At 38.6% G+C, this 24,062-nt stretch overlaps 1 protein-coding gene across 2 annotated transcripts in view; it reads right to left on the bottom strand.

Moving 5' to 3' along the window:
• Nucleotides 1-367: 367 nt before the first annotated feature.
• ELAC2 (elaC ribonuclease Z 2) overlaps nucleotides 368-24,062 on the bottom strand; it is a 41,238-nt gene continuing 17,543 nt past the window's right edge. The window contains exons 5-24 of one of the 2 annotated variants that reach the window (XM_083352323.1): nucleotides 24,004-24,061; nucleotides 23,656-23,724; nucleotides 21,914-22,039; nucleotides 21,214-21,272; nucleotides 19,940-19,998; nucleotides 19,784-19,856; nucleotides 19,148-19,260; nucleotides 17,852-17,950; nucleotides 16,784-16,925; nucleotides 16,597-16,682; nucleotides 14,472-14,590; nucleotides 13,315-13,411; nucleotides 12,635-12,773; nucleotides 11,717-11,755; nucleotides 9,313-9,422; nucleotides 7,068-7,167; nucleotides 6,870-6,990; nucleotides 6,680-6,758; nucleotides 5,659-5,803; nucleotides 368-1,122 (exon numbers count right to left, since the gene is read on the bottom strand). In XM_083352323.1, coding sequence (XP_083208449.1) covers nucleotides 886-1,122; nucleotides 5,659-5,803; nucleotides 6,680-6,758; nucleotides 6,870-6,990; nucleotides 7,068-7,167; nucleotides 9,313-9,422; nucleotides 11,717-11,755; nucleotides 12,635-12,773; nucleotides 13,315-13,411; nucleotides 14,472-14,590; nucleotides 16,597-16,682; nucleotides 16,784-16,925; nucleotides 17,852-17,950; nucleotides 19,148-19,260; nucleotides 19,784-19,856; nucleotides 19,940-19,998; nucleotides 21,214-21,272; nucleotides 21,914-22,039; nucleotides 23,656-23,724; nucleotides 24,004-24,061 — 2,070 coding nt within the window. In that variant the 3' untranslated portion in view covers nucleotides 368-885. The remainder of the gene's footprint in view (nucleotides 1,123-5,658; nucleotides 5,804-6,679; nucleotides 6,759-6,869; nucleotides 6,991-7,067; nucleotides 7,168-9,312; nucleotides 9,423-11,716; nucleotides 11,756-12,634; nucleotides 12,774-13,314; nucleotides 13,412-14,471; nucleotides 14,591-16,596; nucleotides 16,683-16,783; nucleotides 16,926-17,851; nucleotides 17,951-19,147; nucleotides 19,261-19,783; nucleotides 19,857-19,939; nucleotides 19,999-21,213; nucleotides 21,273-21,913; nucleotides 22,040-23,655; nucleotides 23,725-24,003; nucleotide 24,062) is intronic. The other variant, XM_083352324.1, reaches the window with a different exon arrangement.

Raw genomic sequence — 24,062 nt, 5'->3', positions numbered from 1 at the left:
GAGCGTAACAAGCAGGTTCCATTATGGTCAAAAGTGAAGGACCACCGGGAGGAGGATTGAGTACTGTATGTGCTTGAATTCCCAGAAACGTGGGATATCAATTTAATGAATAGTACTATCTCTAATCATGCCTGTTCCTTTAATAAGTGGTGAGAAATCTATAGCCACAAAGGTATTTCTTGAACCATAACTCTTAATAATTTTGTTTTGCTTTTGGTAACTGACCTGACAGAGAATTTGAGTTTCTCTGGGGAGAATAATATAATGAAAATAGTTTGTACTTATTTAGGTGGTTAGTATATCCCTGTAAAACGTCTAACTTCCAATAATATAGCTGAATACAGTTTAGGACAGTGCAAACTATGTATCCATGCTGTACATTTTATTTACTGGGTCCTTGAATTTAAAAATATGAGTACTTAAAATGTTACGCTATAAATAGCGTCATAGGAAGAATGCTGCAAAATTAATTTTAGATAAGCAGTGACAACTCCAAAAATGTATACGGTCACAACATTACAAGCTCATCCAGTCTAAAGGTCTGGTTTTAAAGAAATTAACCATTGTTTTGAGAATCAAAATAATAGGTTGCAGATCCCCAATTGTCTCAATAAAAAAATATTTCCAGCAGACAGGCAAATGAGCCATCGGACCCGAGTATCTCCAGATAATGCAGCTGGGAAGTACATTTTGTTAGCTAAGCTATTAACATGTCCAGCAGGAACTCGTGCTTGTAGAGGCAACACAGGCAATTTATCCAGAGCCAACCAGCTGGCAAAATTCAATGTGTTGATACCTCCTAGAGTCTTCAGCTATCACACACATCAGATGTCATATGCTTAAGTCACTCTCCTTGATAGAACAGCAGCTACTTTGCTGCTTTGCTTAATTGGTAGTTTTGAGTTTTTTATTTGGTGCTCCAACAGAATCCTCAGAGTGTTCCAGTTTCATTTTGGCTGGTGATCTGTTCCCCGTTATAGTCTGGGAAGCTTTGAATGCCTCTTTCAAGTGGCGCAATTCTCGTCTCTCCCGGCGCTCCTCCATCTCTCCAATCTCATCTGCAAACAAGGCCTTCAGAGGCGGGATCAATTTTGGAATGGCATCGAAATCCTCAATACGAACCTGACAAAGAAAACCAATAATATATAGCAAAAACTGTACAGAATCTGTATGAATCTACGGCCTTTAAATTTTCATAAATGAAGGGTTAGGTGTGTGGCATGTACCTCAATACTGAACTCTTTTGTGTCAACAGACAAAGAAAAACCTGATGTCAGAATCCATTTATATCACATTTCATAAATGTATGGTTAGAATATTGTGCTTATTCTTGGGATTCTGCCATCTCTCCGAGGGGGACGGAGAGGATGGTTATTCAGATTGCAGTAGGCTGTTTTCAAAGACCAGGAAAGCTTTTGATCTGGGGGGAACAGAGGGAGAGAGAGAGGTCTGGGTTGCATCTCCATTTGGAACTGAAAGGAAGAAAGCAATAACAATAAACACAAGATTTCCCTTTCCCACGAAAGGGCCTGACACCTAAGTAAATGATGTGAGCCTGACCAAATGGATTTGAGGGGAGTGGGGTTGAAACGGGAATGCTTTATATAGTATTGAAATGTAACTCAATGTCAGATCCCGTCTTGTATTGCCACAACCGATCTCATCCTAGTAAACTTTTCCTTTTGGACAAACTTGGATCCAGGAGTTCTTATTTCCTAAGATGTGGATTGGGGTGGGTCCTGACACCTGATGGACAACTAATCTAGTGCCCAGTCAATTTTTCAACCTCACTTACACATTTAAAATGTTTTTATCTCCAGAAGGGGCTTTTGTAGAAACACGGGGGGGGGGGAGCAATCCCCTCATTAGTGCCTGCATTCCCTTTGTACCGGCGGATGAAAGACTGACCATAGGAATATGGCCAGCTCCTAAGCTGCAGACAGCCGAAGTCAAAGCTAACATCAGGCAACATTAAAGCAGCGTGGAAGAGACAAGGGTAAGATTCCTCCCTTGTACCTCAATCATCCTTTTTTCACCTAATTAAGCTGCTAAGTACTTTTCCCCCTGTGAAGAGGGAGGGGGAAATTAACCCTCCCCTCGGAAGGCAGCGAACAAATTCAGGGGTGTTGGGTTGTTGTTGTTGTTTTTGGAAACAAAACGTTTAAGGAACAAATAACAAAAGAAAAGGATTCTTAAAGTACTTGGAGGACACCCAGTGGCTAAATTTGAAATTGCAATTCTTGATTTTCTCTTTAAAGAAAACAAAAACAAAAACCCAAGATAAAGAATAACCTTGAACATCAGGTGTGAGAGTCTACAATGGAAGATTTTCAAAAACAAATTCATGCTCTGTGGGAAATATCCTACCAAACTTATCAGCTTCTTTCTACAGCTGGTGATGAAATAAGAGCCTTTGGGAAAGAGTTAGAAAGTATCTTGATAAAACTAACCCAAACTCAGACTGTGATTACAACTAATATTTTATTGGGACAGGACTCAATAGAAGAAATTGAACAATTAAATATACTGGCAGAAGAATTAAATAGTCAACAAATACAGGTTTCTGAAGATGGTGATGAAGAAAATATGGAAGGATGTTTACTTGGACCAGGACAATTGTATCAAGAGGTGAAAATAATAAGATTTGGAGCTATTGGCAGATTCTTTTAACTCTTCAAAGGTGAAGATTGGAGGTCCACCTCAACATGATACAGTAATACAAGAATGCTTTGATGACCTGGAGGCAAAGAAGCGTAAAATGACATGGCAAAGGAAGAAAGCAAGAAAGAATAAGATTGAAGAAATATGAACATTTTTAAGAAGCCTGAAATAGATAATACCAAAATAGACAGGATAGTACTGGGATTACGAGAATGATTTGATGAGTAGATAAAAATATTTATCACTTAACAAAAATAATAATAAAAGATAAAAAACAAAATACAAATGAATGAATATTAACATATGAAATATTGCGTTTTTTTAAATGATATGGGTTAAGATGCATATATGTTAAGAATGACAGAATGTAGCTAGTATATTTGGATGCAGAGATATGATGTATTGAATGTTAAAATGGAACAAATTTTGGTTAAGGTTTAATATGTGGAAACTATAAATGAGAAACAAGAATATTTTATTGTCCTCCTCTTTTCTTTTTCCTCCTTCTTTCCTCTTTCTTTCTTTCTTTTCTCTTCTTTTCTTTTTCTCCTTGCGATTTGTATTTTAATGATTACTATTTTAAATATAGTAAAATTGATATAGATATGGAAATGAGATAAATGAGAACTGGATTACAGTATTAAGTATGGAAAAAATTGTATAAAGGAAAAAAAGGTTATTTAGTAATATGAAATTGAAATCTTACACGTTTTAATTTTAATATTAATACAAAATTAAAGCTAGAAAAAATAGATAAGGTGTTTGATGTTTTTAAGATGGAATGTTAAAATATGAAATATATTAAAAGATCGATGGATATAGATTCAAAAAATAAAATAAAATAAACTATTAAGTGATTGATGGATAGCAATAAGAAATATGTTAACTTAGATAAGAGATAATATATATTGAAGAAAAAAGAGAGAGGAAGCATTGGCTATAATAATGTGGAGATTTGTAATAATATGTATTTGTCTGAAAATGGAACTATTGTAACTTGGACACCACGTTGCTTTCTAAAGATATTATTGTAAATATTGAAAAACTAATAAATTATTATAAAAAAAATAAATGAAATGTTCTTATCTCTAGGAAAATCCATCTCAGGATTCTAAAAACAGAATTCTTCTACTCTAACATGCCATCATATCTGTCTTATGTTGGAAAAGCCGACTGGGAAAAACAACATGAATTGGCCAATAAGGTCACCTAAACTTCACCAGACTAATGTCATACCTACAAAAAAGGTGACTTATTTCCTATCTTTTGTTTGTTCGTTTGAAGTTCCTCTCTCTTTTTAAGTCTATAATAGAGAAAGATGGTGGTGTGTGCTGTGTGTGTGTGTGTGTGTGTGTGCGTGTAAAAGGGGAACTCCTATGTGGCTATAACCTCAAAGCATGATCTAGATCAGCGTTTTCCAACCTTAGGAACTTGAAGATGCGTGGACTTCAACTCCCAGAAATCCCCAGCCAGCTATGCTGGCTGGGGAATTCTGGGAGTTGAAGTCCACGCATCTTCAAGTTCCTAAGGTTGGAAAACGCTGATCTAGAGAGTGGCAGCAGGCAAAACATCCTAAGAAACTAAAACACAGAACCAGACCTACTTCGATACTGTAGCCTTGGAGACTGAAGAATATTCAATTACAAACAATTACAGCATAAAGAGATAAAATAAAAATCAACTAAAAATAACTAAGATTTTAAAAATAAAGGAAGACTAAAAAACTATATAAAAATTAAGTTACCACAGGCACATTAGTTTCAAAAACAATAGAAGCACTGTTGAGGAGTAGGCAGAGAGGCTGGGCTGGATTAGAAAAAGAGGCAGGACCAACATATTAAAAGGTTCCATTGGAGAAACAGTAATAACAACCATTCAGGTCATAATTATAACCATTCACTAACAACAACCAAATCAGAAAAATGATTTGGAAAAATAAGAATACCCAGGGATTTATCAAAATTTGAATCTTCCTATACAATATATACTCTCTCAATCCCAAATGCACATTTGTATCATTCTTTCCTCCGAAGTGCCTGAAAAATAGGCCAAACTAAGGGTGTCCAATGAGACTCTCAATTAAATATCCTAAAGAATATCGATCTGATTTACAAAAAAAAAAACCATATCATAGACTAAATTATCTGCTGAATCACTATCACTCCTACATAAACTAATTGTATTTGTGTTTGACATGTCTGCTCTAGGAGAAATACTAAACAAACTTTGGGACCAAGCTACACAATGGATAGATGAAAATACATTTTGAAGAGGAACCAAGAGATGTGGACCAGTGACTTCCTATCAGACCTGAAAGTCCAACTCAGGGGTATCAAACTGCCGGCCCACCGGCCAGACGCGTCACAATGAAACCGCACCCACCCCACTGCTGGCAATGGGGAAAAAGCTCCGATACATCACGTGACGTCGCGAGTTTGACACGTCTGGTCCAACTGGATAATGAGAAGACACTCCTCTCAGCTCACTAGATTAAGCCCAGCCCAGTGAAATTCCAATCTATTAGAAGTTCTTTAAAAGGGACTGCTAGATTAAATTATTTCAAATCAGAGTCATTCTAGAAGTACAATCATTCTCTTGTGAATGGGAAAATAAAGGAAACCATCGCCAAATAATGTAAATTACTAATGTGCATTAATAAAAATTAATGCACAGAAGAATAACTTGGAATCAAAAAGCAGTTGCAGACTAAGCAAGAAGGGAATGCTGACAAAAACAACAGAAACCATACATGCTTGTATAGTATTACAAGGTGTGAGTTGTGAATCCACTTCAGTAAGATAAGAGTCATCAATTTTGACAATTTGAGACACTTGGGGCAGAGATCCCCCTATATAATTTTATTTAATTTAATCTATGATACTATTTTTTTAATAAACCAGATCAATATTTTAGGTTATTTAGAAAAAATATCCAGTGTCCAAAAGAAGCAAATGAAAATGTAGAGCTGTCTTAGCCTAAGCTACAATTTTAACTGACCTGCATGTGATCAAATGCAATTCCAACCTTTTCACTGAAATCTTCATTGAAAAGAGGAATTTTAGCATAGCGTTGACTGAAGTGATTGAGCATGATGAATTTTGCATTCATTCTCATTCCAACTTCAACAGCCTGTGAAGTAGTGCTATAGAAAGGAAATAAAAAGAAAACACAGTAGGAAATAAAGACATCTTCCCAGAATCCTTCATAGCAACTTATGTTAAAAGGGAGGGAAAAGCAAATTGGAAGACTATGGGAGCAACATAAAAGTATTTATGGAGTATTCCAACTGCTGTTCCTTGTCAAAACAAATCAGTAAAGAGGCTTGCTTCAAAACACCAAGCAATATATTTAACCCTAATAAAACTAGGTCATCTAGTCTTACCCCTATCAGAATCCTGAAAATTATTAAAATTTTAAATTGCTGTCTCAATTTGTTTTTTTCTTGGAATATCAAAATTAAACCTTTAAATATTGATAAAGGCAACATTTATTCCCCATATATAATTCAATGTTTCATGTCAAAACACAGATTCTTAGCATATGACCTCCGATCATTCCGCCAGGGCCTGAAGACCTGGCTCTTTGAGCTCTCGGGCCCAGGCTGAGGAGAATAATTTTAACTGGGGTTTTTAAGTGTACAGGGTGAATTTAATTACTTTTTAACTGGTTTTAACTTTTGTATGTTTTGATTTTTAATTCCCTGTAAACCGCCCTGAGTCCTCAGGGAAAGGGCGGTATACAAATGCAACTAAATAAATAAATAAATATTAATATAATGGGTGTTGATGTTTCTAAAATAACCTTACAACCTAAAAAGGGTTTAACCAAAATCAAGTCTAACTTAATTACAACAGGTAAATATGCAAACACTTAAAGTAATTAACATTTGCTCCAATCTGACATAATTATTCAAGGAACAAAAAGTATATCTCTATTTGCTTTCTGTTACAGTTTAGATTAAAAAAAACTTTTTAAAAATCTCCTTTATTGATGTCACCCTTTGGTAGAAATTCTTTACCTGTGTGTCTTCTCTACAGCTTCCTCTTCCATTCCATCCTCCAGGGTTGCTTCATGAATCAACAGAGAAGCATCTTTTCCTGTGAAAAACCATATTTGTGACATTTGAAGAGCAGCGTAAGAACATTTTCAAACACATGGTATATGACCCAAACTATACCCAGTAATGTTGAAGTCAATGCATAGCTCACCCATGTCAACTAAAGCGGCACATGGCATAGTGTCACCAGAGTAGACCACTTTCCAACCAGATTTATGGACCATGGAACAACCAAAGGCATTCTTACAATGCCGGACTTCGCATGTCTGAAACTAAAAGTCATAGCGCCTTAGCACCTGGAATCTGTTTGTGCTTTTTCCTATCCCCGTCTATCCCATGCCTTTTTTACCTCTCTGAAGTCACACTTCTCCTTAAGCAATTCAATATACACCTTTGCATTGGGTTTAAACACATCGGCATTTTCCTTTAAAAACTGGGCAGGAATCATTCTGAAAAGGAAAAAAAAAAGAGATCCACAATTATGGTAAAAGCATGTACGGTTTTGTTTTATGAAAGAACAAAAACTTTTCATATCAGCAAAACTACGAAAGCATTATCTTCATAAGTGCACACCATCAGGACACTTGTTTCTCCTTTCAAATTCCTACATGTTACTAGGTGTCAAGGTTGACTCAGCCTTCCATCCTTCCGAGGTAGGTAAAATGAGGACCCAGATTGTTGGGGGCAATTAAGCTGACTTTGTAATAATGCCGCTTGGGGGTGTGTATGAAAGCCCTAATAAGCAGGCATATACATAGAATGAAGGCTACTGCTAAGCTTGTAAGCCGCCCTGAGTCTTCGGAGAAGGGCGGGATACAAATGGAATTAAAATAAATAAATAAAAGTAATATTATTTTCTGCTTCACATCAACCAATTGCAATAGAAGAACCTATTGTCTCACCCCATTATCTGCTTGTCCACGTTCCCTCTGAATTTTATAAAGAATAAAATTAATCTCAAGTCTTAACATGGATGTAAAATTGCTCTAAATTGGCTGAAGCTTTTTAATTTAAAAATTGGGACTACCCATAATAAACCCCTGGTGGAAATGTTACCAGCAAGGTTCTAATAAATATTACGTCATCCAGATCATTTTTCTGATCTAGATGAACAATGATTTAAAGAATATGCAATCAGTATTCCGCAGATGTTAAAAAATAACTGCCAAACTGAATCAAATCTATGTGAAATATATCTATACCTCATCTTCAAAACAATTTAGGGTCCCAACAAAGAAATTCCTAGATGTTTACAAGATATTAAATTAATATATTAAATGAATTCATTCGGCCTGACCTCTAACGTCTTCAAACTCTTAACTAAACTGAGAATGAAAGTGCTGATACAACTATTGCCAGATTTAAATTAAGGAGACACAGAAGTTCAAATCTCCATTCTGACCTGAAAATCACTGGCCCTGTTTTCACAACTGGGCCAACTGGACCCTATGAGCTGATTCACTTGGGGCTAGATTCTGTCCAAAGCAGAATCAATCTAAACTAAGCTAATTCAATCCAGTAAACTGTGTCCTGGGAACATCAAGTCTACTTAACTGCCTCATTTGTATCTCCAAGAAAAAAAAAGCTGAAGAGACAGAACAGTTGGGGAAAAAACCCCAAGCCTTTTCCATTATATAATTCATTGGCAAGGCCTGACAGCACCAAAACCAGGCTGCAGCACATTTTAAGCCGTATCTACTGCTGCTTGCTAGATCAATGGGAGAAGAGCTAGCGCTGTTATGAAATTCTCCCTGACACCCAGGTTCATCAGATCATAGCACCTCCTGGAGAAAATGGGTTCCAAAATCATCAGCAGGGGGATCTAATTGGGTTAATGGCCAACTGGATTAAGGGTATTGTGGGAACAGGGCCAGGAATCCTCTTGAATTAGAAACACTCTCTTTGGAGTAATTTATGATATAGGGCCGTGATGGCGAACCTATGGCACGCGTGCCACAGATGGCACAGAGAGCCCTCTTTGTGGGCACCTACGCCGTCGCCCCAGTCCTAGGCCTTCAGCTGGGTTTTATAAAAACTCTTCGCTTTAGGCCTCCACCGCTGTGTGCAAAAAAAAAAAAGGTTCAATCAATAATCAATTTCAACTTCTCACGGGGAAAAAAAAGATCTGGCAAAGTTGGAATTGATTGATTGAACTTTTTAGTCCCACCCAATCTACTGTTACCACCAGTCATGCCCACCCGATGGGCCACGCCCATCCAATGGGCCACACCCACCCAATTGGCCACACCCACCCAGCACCCAACGATACATAAGTGGGTTTTGGGTTGCAGTTTGGGCACTCGGTCTCTAAAAGGTTCGCCATCAGTGATACAGGGTGACAAGCAGTAAGTCATGCACACTGCTCTGAGTTGCTTTGATGAAGGGTGGAATATAAACTGATACAAAAAAGACAAGGTCTTCATGTGATGAGTAATGCTCATAGCTGTAACATTTGGAGCAACAGCAAGGTATGATCAGCGAAGTCTCGAGTGACTCATCTTTCGGTGTCATTTTAGTCAACAGTAACTTACGATAAAGGAATATTACGGTAACACATTGCTACAAATATACTTCAAAGTACTGCATCTACTTACTTGGTGTGACCCAGGATCTCTTGACAGTTATCATGATATTGATGCAGCCATGTCATAAGTATTGTGGGTGCAACTAATAACAGTGGATTGTGAGACTCGCCCTGGGACACCTGAGTGAAGGTGAATAAACAAATCATGAGAGATCTTGCAAGAACCAGTAAACCATGAGGTCACAATACAAAACAAGTCAAGAATTAATCCCTGTTTATTCTTCTGATACTTAAGTATTTTTAATGAAGGAGTTCCTTTCTCAATTCCTGGGAAATGTCAGCCTGAACTGTATAGAACAGGCTTTGGTTCAACTGACATCCTCAGCCCTGGCAAGATTGACATATTTTGAACAGGGGCTATGTAAGACTGGACTCATGGGCCTTTGTCAAAGAGTAAGTAATAGCTGTGACTAGGGCAACCTTTGCACAGGTTAATTTTGTGTACCAATGACACCATTCATGAACTAGAGTCCTTGCTTATAATTTAGTAACCTCCTCTTTGGATTACTGTAAAGCACTCTAAATGGGTCTGCCCTTGAAGAGCATTCAGAAGCTGTAACTGGTCCAGAACACCACAACATGAGCAGTCATATAATATTACTGTTCTATGAATGCATTGGCTCCCAGGAGGCTTCCAGATCCAATTCAAAGTACTGGTTTCCACCTATAAAGTGCTACATGGCATAGGACACCAGGTTATTTGCAGGACTACCTGTCCTTCATTGTTTCTTTATCCTTTACTGTTTCTGCTCATCCTACCAAGTATAATAAGAAGACCATGCTCCAGGTGTCCCCCCCATCAAGCAGTCCCATGTTGCTGGACCTAGGAGTCGTGCCTTCTCTGTGGCTGTGCCTCTGTGACTGAGGAAGACCACCCTGAGAGATCGAGTTAACTCCTGTACTGTTAGCCTTCATAAAGGCTCTGAAGACCAAGCTATTCACTTGGGCATTTAGAGCAGGCAGTTGGGTAAACCTCTATTGGTGACGTGTTTTTTGTTTTGTGAATTATTGTTTGATCTGGGCATCATGAATGATGACTGTTATGATGGTTTTAATCTTTGTATAGGTAGTCCTTGACTTATGACTGGTCACTTAACGGCTGTTCAAAGTTAACACGGACCTCTCAAAAAGCTTGTAACTCAGTCCCAAAGTTACAGCCTCTATAGTGTACCACATTTATTCGCTCTTATGACCGAACACAGGGATGCTGGTCTTCCCCCCCCACCCATCCCCCCTGCACCAGGTCCCTAAAAGCATTTTCCTCCCCGAATAGGATTTTCCTGGCCTCAGCCTGATGCCCACCCCATCAGGCCCCACACACTCTTCCTCGCATAACTTTCTGAAGAGTACCAAAGTCTTCCATAGCTCTGGAATGGGTCGCTTTGCCCCCTGGCCACATGGCACAATTCCAAAACCATACCACACAGCCCAATGACAAATTACTCCATTTGCAACTCTGTGCAACATTGTTTGGAAGCAAAATGGAGTGCCTTGTCTCATGGCATTAGTGGGGGGAGCAAAATGATGGCCACTTCTGGGTCACCCATGCAACCCAGGGAGAAACCAATCACAAGATAACCCGCTCCCTGGTTAAGGCAGAAAAAGAGAGTGATCTGTCCCACAGCCACACAGCTTGAAGTAGCAATGATGCCGGAATGCAATTCAGCCACTGGAAACATGGTAGCTGCTTCTAGAATCGTGCCATGCATCTGAGGGACAAAGCGACCTGTCCTGCTTCTTGAACAGTCCGCACACCCTTTCAGATACTTCAGGCCCCGGAAGTTTCCAAAATGCTTTGCAGACCACATTAGCAAAGCAGAACAGGTCATTTTCTCCTGTTCGCAAAGTGCGATTCCAGAAGCCGAATTGCATTCTGTTAGCTATAAATATCACTGCCACTTCTGGAATCACATGGCCACACAATGAGGCAATGCATCCCAGAGCTTTGGAAGGGTTTGGAGTTCTTCAAAAGGTAAGCGAGGAGGAGGAGGTTTGGCCTGGTGGGGTGGGAATCAGGCCTAAGGCTTGGGAGAACGCAATGGGAGTGGGAAAAGGTCTATGGTGACCCAAGGGGCAGGAAGCAATCTTGGGGATGGGGAGGTCTTGGGAGGACTGGAGCAGGCCAGACTGGGCCAGGCCTCCAAGGACTCCTTCACCCCGAAGCACTTGATGTTCTACTTAATGATCGTTTAGCAATTGCATTGGGGAGAGCAGGAAAGGAGGGATCATTAAGCGAAACACTTAACGGCCATTGTGACATACGACATAATGGGCAGGCTCTATTATGGTCATATCTCGAGATTCACTGCTGTGAGATGAGAAGCTATATAAATTGTATAAACTAATAATTTATACTTATATATTTATTATATTTTATATTATATGTATACATTGATTATAAATTAACTACTTACAAGTGCACGATGTCTCTGCACTAAGATATTTAATAAGCCCTAGAAGAAAGAAAGTTGGTGAAAGATTATTTCTTACATGCTCATCTTTAAATATTCCTTCTTGAAGCGGATTGATTGTAAAGGCAAAAAAATGTATATAAAATGTATATATAGATGGCCTTTCAATATACAGAAGACAACATAGTTTTACTTAATGCTAGAAAAAAGGCATTACCAGCAAGTTTTGAAATACTGTTCGTAGTGATGTTAACAAATTTAGCTCATTGTTTAATTAATCAATATTAACGTCATTTCAAAGTTGTTTGCAAGTGAAAAAATTAGCGACATAAATGGATTTCCTACAATTTGATAGAAATACTTAGAAGCAATAACCCACTGATTATATTCAATATACAGGTAGTCCTTGCTGAAAAATCACTCCTTCAATAACCATTCAAAGTTACGACGATGTTGAATGAGGGGTACTTACAATGGGTCACCATAGTTATGGCCATTGCAGCATTCCCAGTCACATGATTGCAAGTTTAGCACTTGGCAACCAGATTACAATTTAGTTATTTATTAAATTTGTTTGCCACCTATCTCACCTCAGGGCAACTCAATTACAATGTTGCAGCATCCAGCAGTCACTCGATCGCTATTTTTGACCTTCAACACCAGTTTTCAACAAACAAGATCAATTCCAGCAAACTGACAGGTCATGTGACTGTGGGATCCTACAACCACTGGGATTTGTTTAACAATGGGAACTACGACTGCTGCAATTGCCACTGTAAGTCAGTTCAGTCACAGGATCTTCTGCTTTATGACTGTGTCATTTAGCAGTGGAATTGCTGGTGCCAATTACCATCCTTAAGGGAGAACTACTGGTAACAAGAGAAGAATAAAATTACAGCGCAGTTATTATATGCTACTCACTGTATGATGATCAGCATGTATATGCGAAATGAATACTGCTGCAATGTTGCATAATATTTTGTCAATTTCATCTCCATAGTGGCGGCAAAGTTGGCCAAAGGTTCCTTCCCCACAATCCAGAAGCACAGATTGAGTAGGACTAGAAAAGAGAATGTATATATTATCAAGATATTAAAAAAAACCCTGACATGCTACTCCTTCCCTCACAATGTGTCATGTAATAGTTTTAAGATAGTTGTTCTGCTGCATGTCTTCTCACCATCTACATATGGTTAATGCGAAAGTATATTTAAAAATCCTAGTTTGCATTTATACTGTAGAACTGTATCCTATGACAATCTAGACTCACCCCTGATTTTAATATGGAAGATTCTGACCTTTGCTTATTTGCTTTAATATTGGCTCTCAAATGTATGATTAAAATAACAAGCATTTCAGCTTGATAAAGAAATCAGGAGTTAGCAATTCAATAAAGAAGACAACAGGTAGATTAACATCTACTGGTGAGATCCAGACAGAAATATTACAAAGGATTCTTTCCTATATCCATTTCCTGTTTGAATGTGACTGAAATCAGAATCAATAATGAAGGCAAATAATGCTGGAGAAGTTAGGTATTACACTTTAATCCACTCATTTTCGAGTAACTGCCTATCACTTTCCTCAAAACTGTAACCTACCTAATATTTACCAGGGTAGAGCTAACATTCCGTATTTTCATTGGTACTGCAGAGCCAGTTCCTAAGAACACAACTTCTGGATAGCAATCTTGGGTTTCTAGAAAATAAGAAAAAGGCAGTTAAATGCATCCAAACCAAAGCTATGGATTGTTACTTAAAAATGAAATACTTGTGTTGAATAGGAAGCCCATAATATAAACATAAAAACTAAAGAGAAATTTCCTGACAGTGAAAATGATTAACCAGTGGAACGGCTGGCCTCCAGAACTGGAAATTTTTAAGAAGAGACTGGACAGCCATTTTTCCAGAATAGTATAAGTTCTCCTGACTAGAAGTCCTCCAAGGTCCCTTCTCACACTGTTATTCTGAATTCTGTATTCTACTATAAGCACCTGAGCACATTTGCCAAGGCCAGCTTACAAATAAGCAGCTCTAAGTTTGTAAGAATTTTTTTTATAATGTTCTAAAAAAATTATTTCCCTCAGCTTCAAGTTACAAATAACCTGCATGCAAAGAAGGGCAAAATGTGGGCAAAAAATTGTCTCAAAAATGATCCAGTATATCGGTTGCATCCTTCACTGTTGGATGTCTCTGAAAAAACGGTCCTTCAGAGATACTGTAAAAATTAGGCAGCTTTTACTGTTATATTAATTAGCGTTAACTGAACATATGTACCCAGACAATAGTCTGTTTGCTAAAGCTTGAAAATGTTATTGGGGGGCAACCCCAATGTTGTTTCCAATCACGCTGCCACCCCAATTCCGATCCTAACCCCACCCTAAACCCTGATCCCTACCCTAGTTATATCCCCTCCCTAAAATTCAATAAAAACTTTTATAAAAAAATAAAAATTAGGCAGCTTTAACAAAAAAATAAATAACCTTTGCATGGCCAGAACACAACACTCTTATCTCAGAAGACAGTCACCTCACCAGTAATATCAACTTTTATAAATGATTATAGAATGGGCACCTTCAAAGCTGACAACCTGTTTTTCAACCATTGACTTTTTGAGATTATCAAACTGTCTTATTTGTAAAAGTTTATATCTATTAAATGAATTTCTCAAACTCTATCAGAATTAACAAATGTATGCTTTTTCCACAGTCAGCTGTTTGACTGGATATGTTGATGATTCCTGCAGATAGCTTATTGACCTGATGATGCTGGTTTCGCTGACAAGCTCTCGTGGCATGTCTGCACCGAATCCTGGAAGTCAGGGAGTTGCAAGGCTTCAGCTACATATTCAGCAGGATTATAATTAAAAAGAGCATCCCTAAAAAACACAAGAGACAATGAGAAGCAATTAACAAGCATTTTATTTTCTAAGAACAAGGGTTATCTTATTATTCTTAATCGTTCTGATACTTTTATCACAAAGAAAAACCTACCAACTTTGAGAAACATTTACTCAAGAGTGGCCAACCTACAGACTGCAAGAAATGCATACATTTTTGCTCTCCCACTTCCTTGCACATCACTGGCCAAATATTCCTGAGGTCAACTCACTGGCCAGCCACCCTATCTAGTTTCTTGTCTGTCTATCTATCTGTTTGTTGCATTTATATGGCCACCCAATTCAAACAATGTGATCTCTAAACAAAGGCCACAGATCTCAAAAATGCATCCCTAATTTATATATTTAATTCAAGATGCTATAAAAGGGAACATCTATTTGAAATGCAGTTGTTTTTAAATTGTTTGCCCAATTGCTCATGCTGCCAAGTTCTATGTAAATTTCTAGACACAGAAGCCACTGTTCCCCACTCCCACTAAAAAGCAACCAAGTACTACTATGAGCAGAAAAGTTGCTTGGTGACTTCCATCTAAACCTACTACGTGGCTTTTCTCTTCTCTTTTTATCATTCAAACTTAACAACAACATTACAACATGATTATCAATAGCTAATTTTTCTTTTTGATCAGCAAGTAAGAGGCTTTTAAGCAATCTCAGATTTTCTGGAACTGTTTATTATGTGATAAATTTCTGAGTATAGTTTCTTTTATACCATATTTGAATTGTTTAATAATGATGTTGTTGTTGTTAGCTGCGAAGTTGTGTCTGACCCATCGCGACCCCATGGACAACGTTCCTCCAGGCCTTCCTGTCCTCTACCATCTTCTGGAGTCCATTTAAGCTCACGCCTACTGCTTCAGTGACTCCATCCAGCCACCTCATTCTCTGTCGTCCCCTTCTTCTATTGCCCTCAACCTTTCCCAGCATTAGGCTCTTCTCCAGTGAGTCCTTCCTTCTCATTAGGTGGCCAAAGTATTTGAGTTTTAGCTTCAGGATCTGGCCTTCTAAACAGCAGTCAGGGTTGATCTCCTCTAGGACTGACCGGTTTGATCGCCTTGCAGTCCAAGGGACTCGCAGGAGTCTTCTCCAGCACCAGAGTTCAAAGGCTTCAATTCTTTGGCGCTCAGCCTTTCTTATGGTCCAGCTTTCACTGCCATACATTGCAACTGGGAAGACCATAGCCTTGACTATACGCACTTTTGTTGATAGGGTAATGTCTCTGCTTTTTAGTGTGCTGTCTAGATTTGCCATGGCTTTCCTCCCAAGGAGCAAGCGTCTTTTAATTTCTTGGCTACAGTCCCCATCTGCAGTGATCATGGAGCCCAGAAAAATAAAATCTGTCACTACCTCCATTTCTTCCCCATCTATTTGCCTTAATAATGATAATTATTTATTAAACCTGTATGCCATCTGATTCTCAACAACTTTGGGTGGCTCCCTCTATAATATTACGATAAATTTGTTACATGTATTTTTGCATGATTATTATATTATTATATGATTATTACAAATGACATAACAGCGTCCAAAACGCCCCATTCCAACTGCACCGCATATTAGATATGAAATACAGCACCCTGTACGGATTGCTTTGAGCATTCTGGAAATGATTCCGACCCATCTGCTTATGCTCAAAATGGGGCACTCCTGGTTCAGAAGAGTGCATCTGAAGTTCAAATATTTTGCTTCGAAATATTTTATGTATCCTTTTGCATTTTATTTTATTTAGTAAGCACAATTTAAAACAAGTACTATTCTGACATATTCTCCAAGGATATGAGGCAAAACATGGAGATTAAAATATACTAATATTTTTGTAAAAAGCTGTTTCATTTTTTTAATATTAAAATAATGCCCAATTGATGAGGAAAAGGGTAGAAAGATAAAAAAAATCTGCAGAAATTCTATATGCTTGGGGTCAAGGAGGTAAGTCTTTGGACAAGACTGAATTCATAATATGAAGGCAAACTGAAATGGCTACCAACCTCTGCCATTCTCTTTTGGGTCTCAGCTGGTATTTGAGGAGACATTCTCCTTGAGTCACAGGCACACTGAACTCAGCCTCTTCTTCCTGAGGGGTAGACAGAAAAACATAAAAGCGTATGCTACCAAAATGACTGAAACAGAGCATGTACCCTTCCAGCTGTTCCCTATTTACTATTACCTTCTTACCTTGCTTGGGTGGTGGGTTTTGAGCAATGGGAAGATTTTTGGGTGTATGTAATTGAGCTGACTTTGAATTCTGTAGCTGTGAAGGTGATGTATTGACTTGCAATTTTCGTTGAGTATCAAGTGTTGAGTATTTTCACCAAAGCTAGTGAATAAGAAAAAAATCAGGCGTATTTTAAAACTTGATATTCTAAATAAGGTAAGGAAATTCTATTTTATGCTGGGCTTTAACAGTATTGTCCATACAAACAAAACAGAAGCTATTTACAGCTTAATGCCTTGACTCCTCCTTTCTGTTCTTCTATGTGCTTTTCATGACAGCTTTAGTGCAATCAGAGGTCAGGTATATTATGAGAGCAATCTGGCTGCAATGTCTATCACCCCACTAAAGGTTAAACAGTTGTGTTGTCTGCACTCTCCTTTTCGCCTGGACCTATGCAATATGCCTATCACTCATAACATGGAGATGGGACTTCCTCACCTTGTCTATCAATCTCCCATATAAGGAAGGTTTTAAAAATAGAACACAGATATTCAGCCATAAGTGATAGAACAATATCAGTAAAAAAGAGCAACTGAGAAAAAGCATAAAATGTTCTCGTCTGAGAAGCACCCAGGAGCTTTTATCAGGGTTAATTCACTGGATCTCCAGTGAAATACACTGCCTGTGAAATACATTAAAACAAATAAAGCCAAATGCTGATATGTTGTCATGACAGTGAATAAGTCAGAAGCTCCCTATTTTACAGAGAGATTCTCTTCTTTTAGATACAGACTTCACTTTTTCTGGACTCTTGTCTATGTTTGTAATATTATTCTAGTAATTAAGAATTACTGCAAATGTACGGGAAGCACTTCAAAAATTGTGTAGGTGCCAAGGAGTAAACAATGCTGAATATCATTCTAACAGTAAACAATTGGTGAGAATGAGTGAAATACAAGCATTATGTCAAAGTAAAGCAACAGGAAATTAATTAATGCTAGTGAAATTCAGCACGCCACTATTCAAACCTCATTTATGCTAGATAATCTGAGCAGCAACTAAAACTATGAAGAGAGCTAGACACAAACCTTTCTAACCACTGCTTATACCGATTATCCTTCAGAACAGAGTCTGGAGTGATATGAACAACTAAAGCCACAGAATGTTCTGGATTCCCTTGCCGATACCTGCAACAAAAGATCTGATATAAAAGCAGAAATTCTCAGGATGCGGATTATGTATATAGCATATACTGTGACCACATATCAGGATAGTTACTACCCTAATATCTACAGAATCCAAGCTCTAAGGCCTGGGCATATAGATTTCACCGACAAGTGACCAGAATTCAACAAGAGACTGCCACCTTGTACCTCAACACGCCTCTATAACTTCAACAGAGGAGAGTTCAGCGTTGAACTAAGCGATCAAAAATTCAGTTCTGATCTTAAAATACTAAACACTATACATGAAACTATCAAATGTAGATAAGTTTTCTGGCTGCAAGAATACAAGCTCTAATTTGTACCTGAAGTATTTCTGCACTATTTTTTTACTCTACTGAATTTCAAACTACACATACTCCTCGACGTACGACCACAGCTGAGCTTCAAATTTCTGTTGCTGAGTTAAGTGAGTTTTGCCCCATTTTACGATCTTTCTTGCCACAGTTGTTAAGTGAATCCTCACAGCCGTTAAGTGAATCTGGCTTCCCCATTGACTTTGCTTGTCAGGTCGCTAAAGGTGATCGATCGCATGACCCCGGGGACACTGTGCCACCCTCCTAAATATTAACCAGTTACATTTGAATTTTCATTGACTGACCATGGGGATGCTGCAATGGATGTAAGCGTGAAGAACAGTCATTAAGTCACTTTTTTCAGTGCCGTTGTAACTTTGAATGGTCATTAAACAAATGGTTGTAAGTCGAGGACTACCTGTATTTATGCACCCACTGAAAGAATCAACCCTATATGCCAGAGGTCCCCAACCAATGGGCTGTGGCTCACTACCAGGCTGCAGCCTTTTGGCCACCAGGCCGCACTCACGGCTGGCCAGTGTGCGCATGTGCATGCATGCGCTCAGCTGCCCTTGCGCCAGCACTAACCTAAAGGTGCTTGCCCCTCCCTTTCCCACTGGGCTGCTAACCCAGAAACGTTGGGGACCCCCCCCATATGCAATACATATAATTTTCTCACCTACTAAGATTTTGCCACATCTTACTGACCTAGGGTAAAAGAGTTGTTTACACGGATTGATGAATATAAAAATAGACTCATACTTCCAAAAGACATGGTGACAAATAAAGACATGGCAAGAAAGTTGTTGTCCGGTGGTTCCTTCATACAAAATATGAAGACAGTTGAGCTTTTGCTTAATCATACCTTAGCAGTGTACTGTTTTCACAGACTGCTTCTATAAAACCTTCATGAGGGCACTCCAATACAATGAATGCTATACTTGGCTCTGGAGGCGTACAAAGTTCTTCAGCCAAGATCTGTTAATAAGATACACAGGTCAATGCACACCATCAACACATATATTTTATTAAAGTCTATCACAGTCCACATTTCAACCGGGAGAAGAACATTACTGGGTAACATTTCCCATAACGACCAAGAAGCAGGGACCACAGAGCAGGAAGGGCAGGGTTTGGTTTGGATTGGTTTGTTTTGTCAAACTGTTCCATCATGTTATATGAACGTTTGAGCTCGGAAAGCTGTTCCCCTCAACCCACGATGATGAACGGATCCAACGTAAAAGATTCCCTTTGAATAACTGAGGAACAACTTCATGTGCTTTTTCACATTACACAAATCAATAGTTTTACGGACTCAATTCATTTAAACAGTCCCACTGATTGAAGCAAAGGCCAAACAAGCATTTTAGGTTGTAATCTCTCTGCCATAAATAATAAACTAAAGGGAAAAAAACCAATGGTTACATTCACAAGACAGGGATGCCCAGCTAATTTCATATGCAAAAGGTCCTAAATGAAAGGACCCTTCAGACAGTTCTACCTCTTTTCCTTCAAACACGATATTCTCTCCATTTTTCACAGCTGTTATTATGGGCGCAATTGCTGCATTGCCACTAAAAAAACAAAAAAAGGTTAACCAATCTCTGAAGATTGAAGGCATTCTACATATAAACGTACACTGAAATTCCCTACTTACATAGGCAAGCCAAGTTCCTTTGCTTTTAACACTAAGAAGGTTCCTTTCTTTGGATGGACCTACAGATAAAATATAGGTTATTTCACCATGTATTCCTAGCAGAGTGTTCAGTCATCTCAAATGGTAAAGTTGACATTATATCATAAAACTCACCTACTTACAACCCTACACTAACATTAGAAATACTAAGAGAGGGACAGAAAGGTATATTTGGCTTGGGATGAAATATCTTATTATATTTGGCAAACTAAGCAATGCACACTTTTTTTTCTTTTTACGACCCTTTAATTCTTTTGTTTTGGGGTGGAGTCGGAGCGACTAAGTGAAGCTGAGTGTTTACTGGCCAGATGCCCTCCCTGATGCCTACACGGGAGTTTGCAGCAGATATTTTCTCTTTGTGCTTTGTTGCTGCCTAGGATCGAACTCTCAACTTTCCAAGTGGGAGGCGAGTGCCTTCAGCTCTAGACCACCCCACCAAGCATTGCTTCTTGGCCTTTTGGCTAAGATCAAGTGTAAGCAATACACACATAAAAGTAATAAATCATCTCATGAGGAAGTCAGGTCTAAGATCATCAAATCCTGCAATTATAAATACATATACTGGGGAGAAGTCTATAAACCTATGATATGCAATATGCACATGTAACTCCTACCAATTCTAAACAACTCTCAATTTATTTCCACAATCTATATGAGAAACATCCAAGCACATGCAACCCAGATGTAGTGAAATCCTAAAAATGCATACTTAACAGGCTTGGAATCTTAGCATTTCTTTCACCCAGCTTTTCTAATAAGCAAAGCATCTGGATCGTATTTATTTCATATCAAGTGTTCCCTAGCTCAGAACTATTACAGCATGATATTGAATCTTTATACTATGACAGGTTCCCAAACAGTGACTGAGGTACCCTCTGCCAAGCTTGAGGTATGCTTTGCTGGTGCAACAATTATTGCTTCTCAGCTTGCCAAAGAGCTTGGGGGGAGGAGGGGAAATTGGAATGCAGACTTCAAAGAAAAGAAGACTGTGAGAAGCAAGGTCAATTGCCAGATGTCTGGCTCAGCTAAGAGACAATTTCTCATAACAATCTAATTGTTTCTAATTGTTTCCATGGGAGGGGAAGTGCTTTCCTTTTACTATAGGGGGTTTGGCCTGAGGATTGATTTGCTCAATAAAGTTTTACATTAAGAGATTGGAAAGTCTTGAAGGTGTTTGCTTGGTTGGGTTCGTCAATCAGAACCTTGACACCCTCAATGTGGAGAAAAGCTCTTACCTTACAAACATATGCAACAACAAGAGATGGGTCCCTTTCAAGTATGTGTCTCTTGCTGCCTTAAAACAAAATCCACAACAGACAGATAAGTCCTGTGTTTCAAAATCAAAATATATGTAAAATTTAAAATGTCTGTTTTTTACCAAAAGCAACAACACAGCATCACTCTACAGAGACATACTTTATACATTTGAGCAGACATGGCAACTATTTATACAGACTTAATAATTTTATTTCACCCCTGAGAAAATCTAAGGTTCCTGGCTTTCTATCCTATTTTTTTAAGCGTTGGGGAAGGGGATAATGCTGGGGGGGGGGTATTTAATACTGTCGCCCCAGAACAATACCATAGGCCAGAAGAGTAGAGACACCTTCAATAGTATTTAAGTATTTTGTGTAAACCAGCTTGGACGTTACAGACCCCAAAACATCAAAATGAAAATTAACTTTAAAATATTCACGAGACAAAACATTAATAAAAGTTAAAAATATCTTTAAAATATTAAGTCATTGTTAAGACATACATTCCTAAATTATCCAGCTTCAGTAGTAATCTCTTTTGTGAAATATGGATGGACAGATTTTTAAACTTCATGCTGTAACTTAAATTATAATGGCTTATCTGGCAAATTCCCCCTCTCCCACCATGAAATCTTCCTGGTGGGTCCCATTTCATTAGCAAAGATCAAGGCTTCCTCACCTATTTTATCAGGTGACTGTTTATTCCTGTCAGAGGGAGATTCTGGCCTTGCAATATGTTCTTGATCATCCTCGTCTATTGGAGATTTAGAGTCTGGGTGTATCCTTGGGTCACAGTTGGCTTTTGCTTTTTTTGAGGCAAATGGTGGAAAGAGAAAAGGGGCAAGGATAAGGTTAGAATAGGTACAACTCTTTGTTTTGCAGACACTGAATACATTCATATATTGTACAGAACTCCATTTTGCTGATTTGGCCACAACTGCCTCTACTGACACAGCACATCCAAAAATGAGCCAAAAATATACAGACTCGCTTTATGGCTGTGTGATATATAAGAAAATAAGAAAACCTCAAACTTAACTATTTTCATAGTCTGTTAAGAACATTTTTACACAGAATTCTCAGTGAGCATCTTAATAGCTACTCGAGATTATTATAAACAACCTTATTATCGTCAATGTATCGATAATTTGAACATATTAGGGTTTTCATTTATCCCAATCACCACCCATTTATATGTGATTATAAAAAACTGGACGTGATCGCAGTGTAGTGCAGCAGCTCCATCTGACACACAGTCCTTGGACTCAAGAAAGTTAATGTGCTACCTGTAAATTTTGAGTTCAGTTAATGAGTTATTACCCGGATATTCAACTGAACCCTGGCAAGACTAGATGGTTTTGGATACTGCGATCTTCTGAATCCAGAGAGTTACCAACTTTGTGCTGGATGTGGTTGAACCATCCCAAACAGCTCTGGTGCACAATATGGGAGTTCTTCTGGACTCACAACTCCTGCTCAAAAAGAAGGTAGCTGTTGTGGCCAGGAGGGCCTTTGCACAGTTTCATGTTGTGTGCCAGTTGCCCCCCATTCCTGAATCAAGAGACTCTAACTTCAGTCATTCATACCTTAGACGCCTTCCAAATGGATTACTGTTAAAAAAACTACATGGGGCTACTCTTGAAGACCATGCAAAAGCTTCAGCTGGTGCAAAATGCTGCGGTGCGAGTAGTTATGTATGCTTCAAGAACTGTATATTTTACTCCTCTGCTTGAAAGGAGGATTGGTTGCCAGGATGCTTTCTGGTCCAGCTCAAGGTGCCAGTTATGATTCTAAAGCCCTCCATGGCATGGGGCCAGATTATTTGAGGGACTACGTCTCCCCAATTGTATGCACCTATCTATCCCGTCAGGTCTGCCAGAAGGGAAATGCTGCAGGTCCCATTGGCCCAGAAGCTTCATTTGGCAGGACCCAGAAAGACAGCTTTTAACTGCAATGGCACCCATCCCCTGGAACAACATTCCCTTGAGGTGAGATTTGCCTCGTCCCCGCTGGTTTTCGGAAAGACACTTAAAACTTGGATGTGCCATCGGGCTCATCCCATGGAAGTGTGCAGCCCCTTAAATGGCTGCATTGTGTGCAAGTTTAGACTGTACTTTCCTTTTTTTGTTATTGTGGTCTTTTTAATTGTAGCATTTTAAGCATTTTAATTGATTTTAATGATTAAGTGTTGCCACCAGAAAAAGGAAGTTATGAGACAACAGAGCAAAATTACGGTGCAGCAAAACTTTCTACAACTAGGGCAGGCTCTCTGTCTCATAATCAACCACAGGTTCCTCTATTGTTACAGCCCAATATTTCAGAATCAGAAGTTACAGAATTGTTATGATGCTTAGATCTCTATAGCACAGATTTTACTGTGTTCTACCCACCCCTTATTTAAAATTAGGATACCTTACTCACCTACCAGAGGGACCTGCTGTACTATCATTGTTTCATCCTCATATTCTGGAGCCAAAAAAGACTGCACAACTAGTAACAACACAGATGGAAAATGAATGTTAAGTTATTTGAGCTACAATTTAAAATTCTTATGCTTCAAGCTCTAAATTGGCTTTGCTAGATGCATTTGAAAGAAAGGATGTAGCCAATAACCTCAAAAGCTGGCGACACAACATGGAATCAAGAAAAACAAGCAAAGATGTACAGCAATTCTCTTTTCTTGGATCAGTCTGCCATAGAACCGGCATGCAAAACAGCACACCTCCGGCAAGTGCAAACCTGAAATACAATTTGAAAGATAGCACTTACCTATCTCCATTCCTTTCATTGAACCAGCAAATACTCTGATTGCTTCTAAATATTTTTGC

This window comes from Vipera ursinii, assembly GCF_947247035.1.
Source record: "Vipera ursinii genome assembly, chromosome: 2".
Lineage (NCBI taxonomy): Eukaryota > Metazoa > Chordata > Lepidosauria > Squamata > Viperidae > Vipera > Vipera ursinii.
The sequence above is the reverse complement of the archived record's forward strand: the minus strand, read 5'-3'. Positions and strand labels throughout refer to the sequence as shown.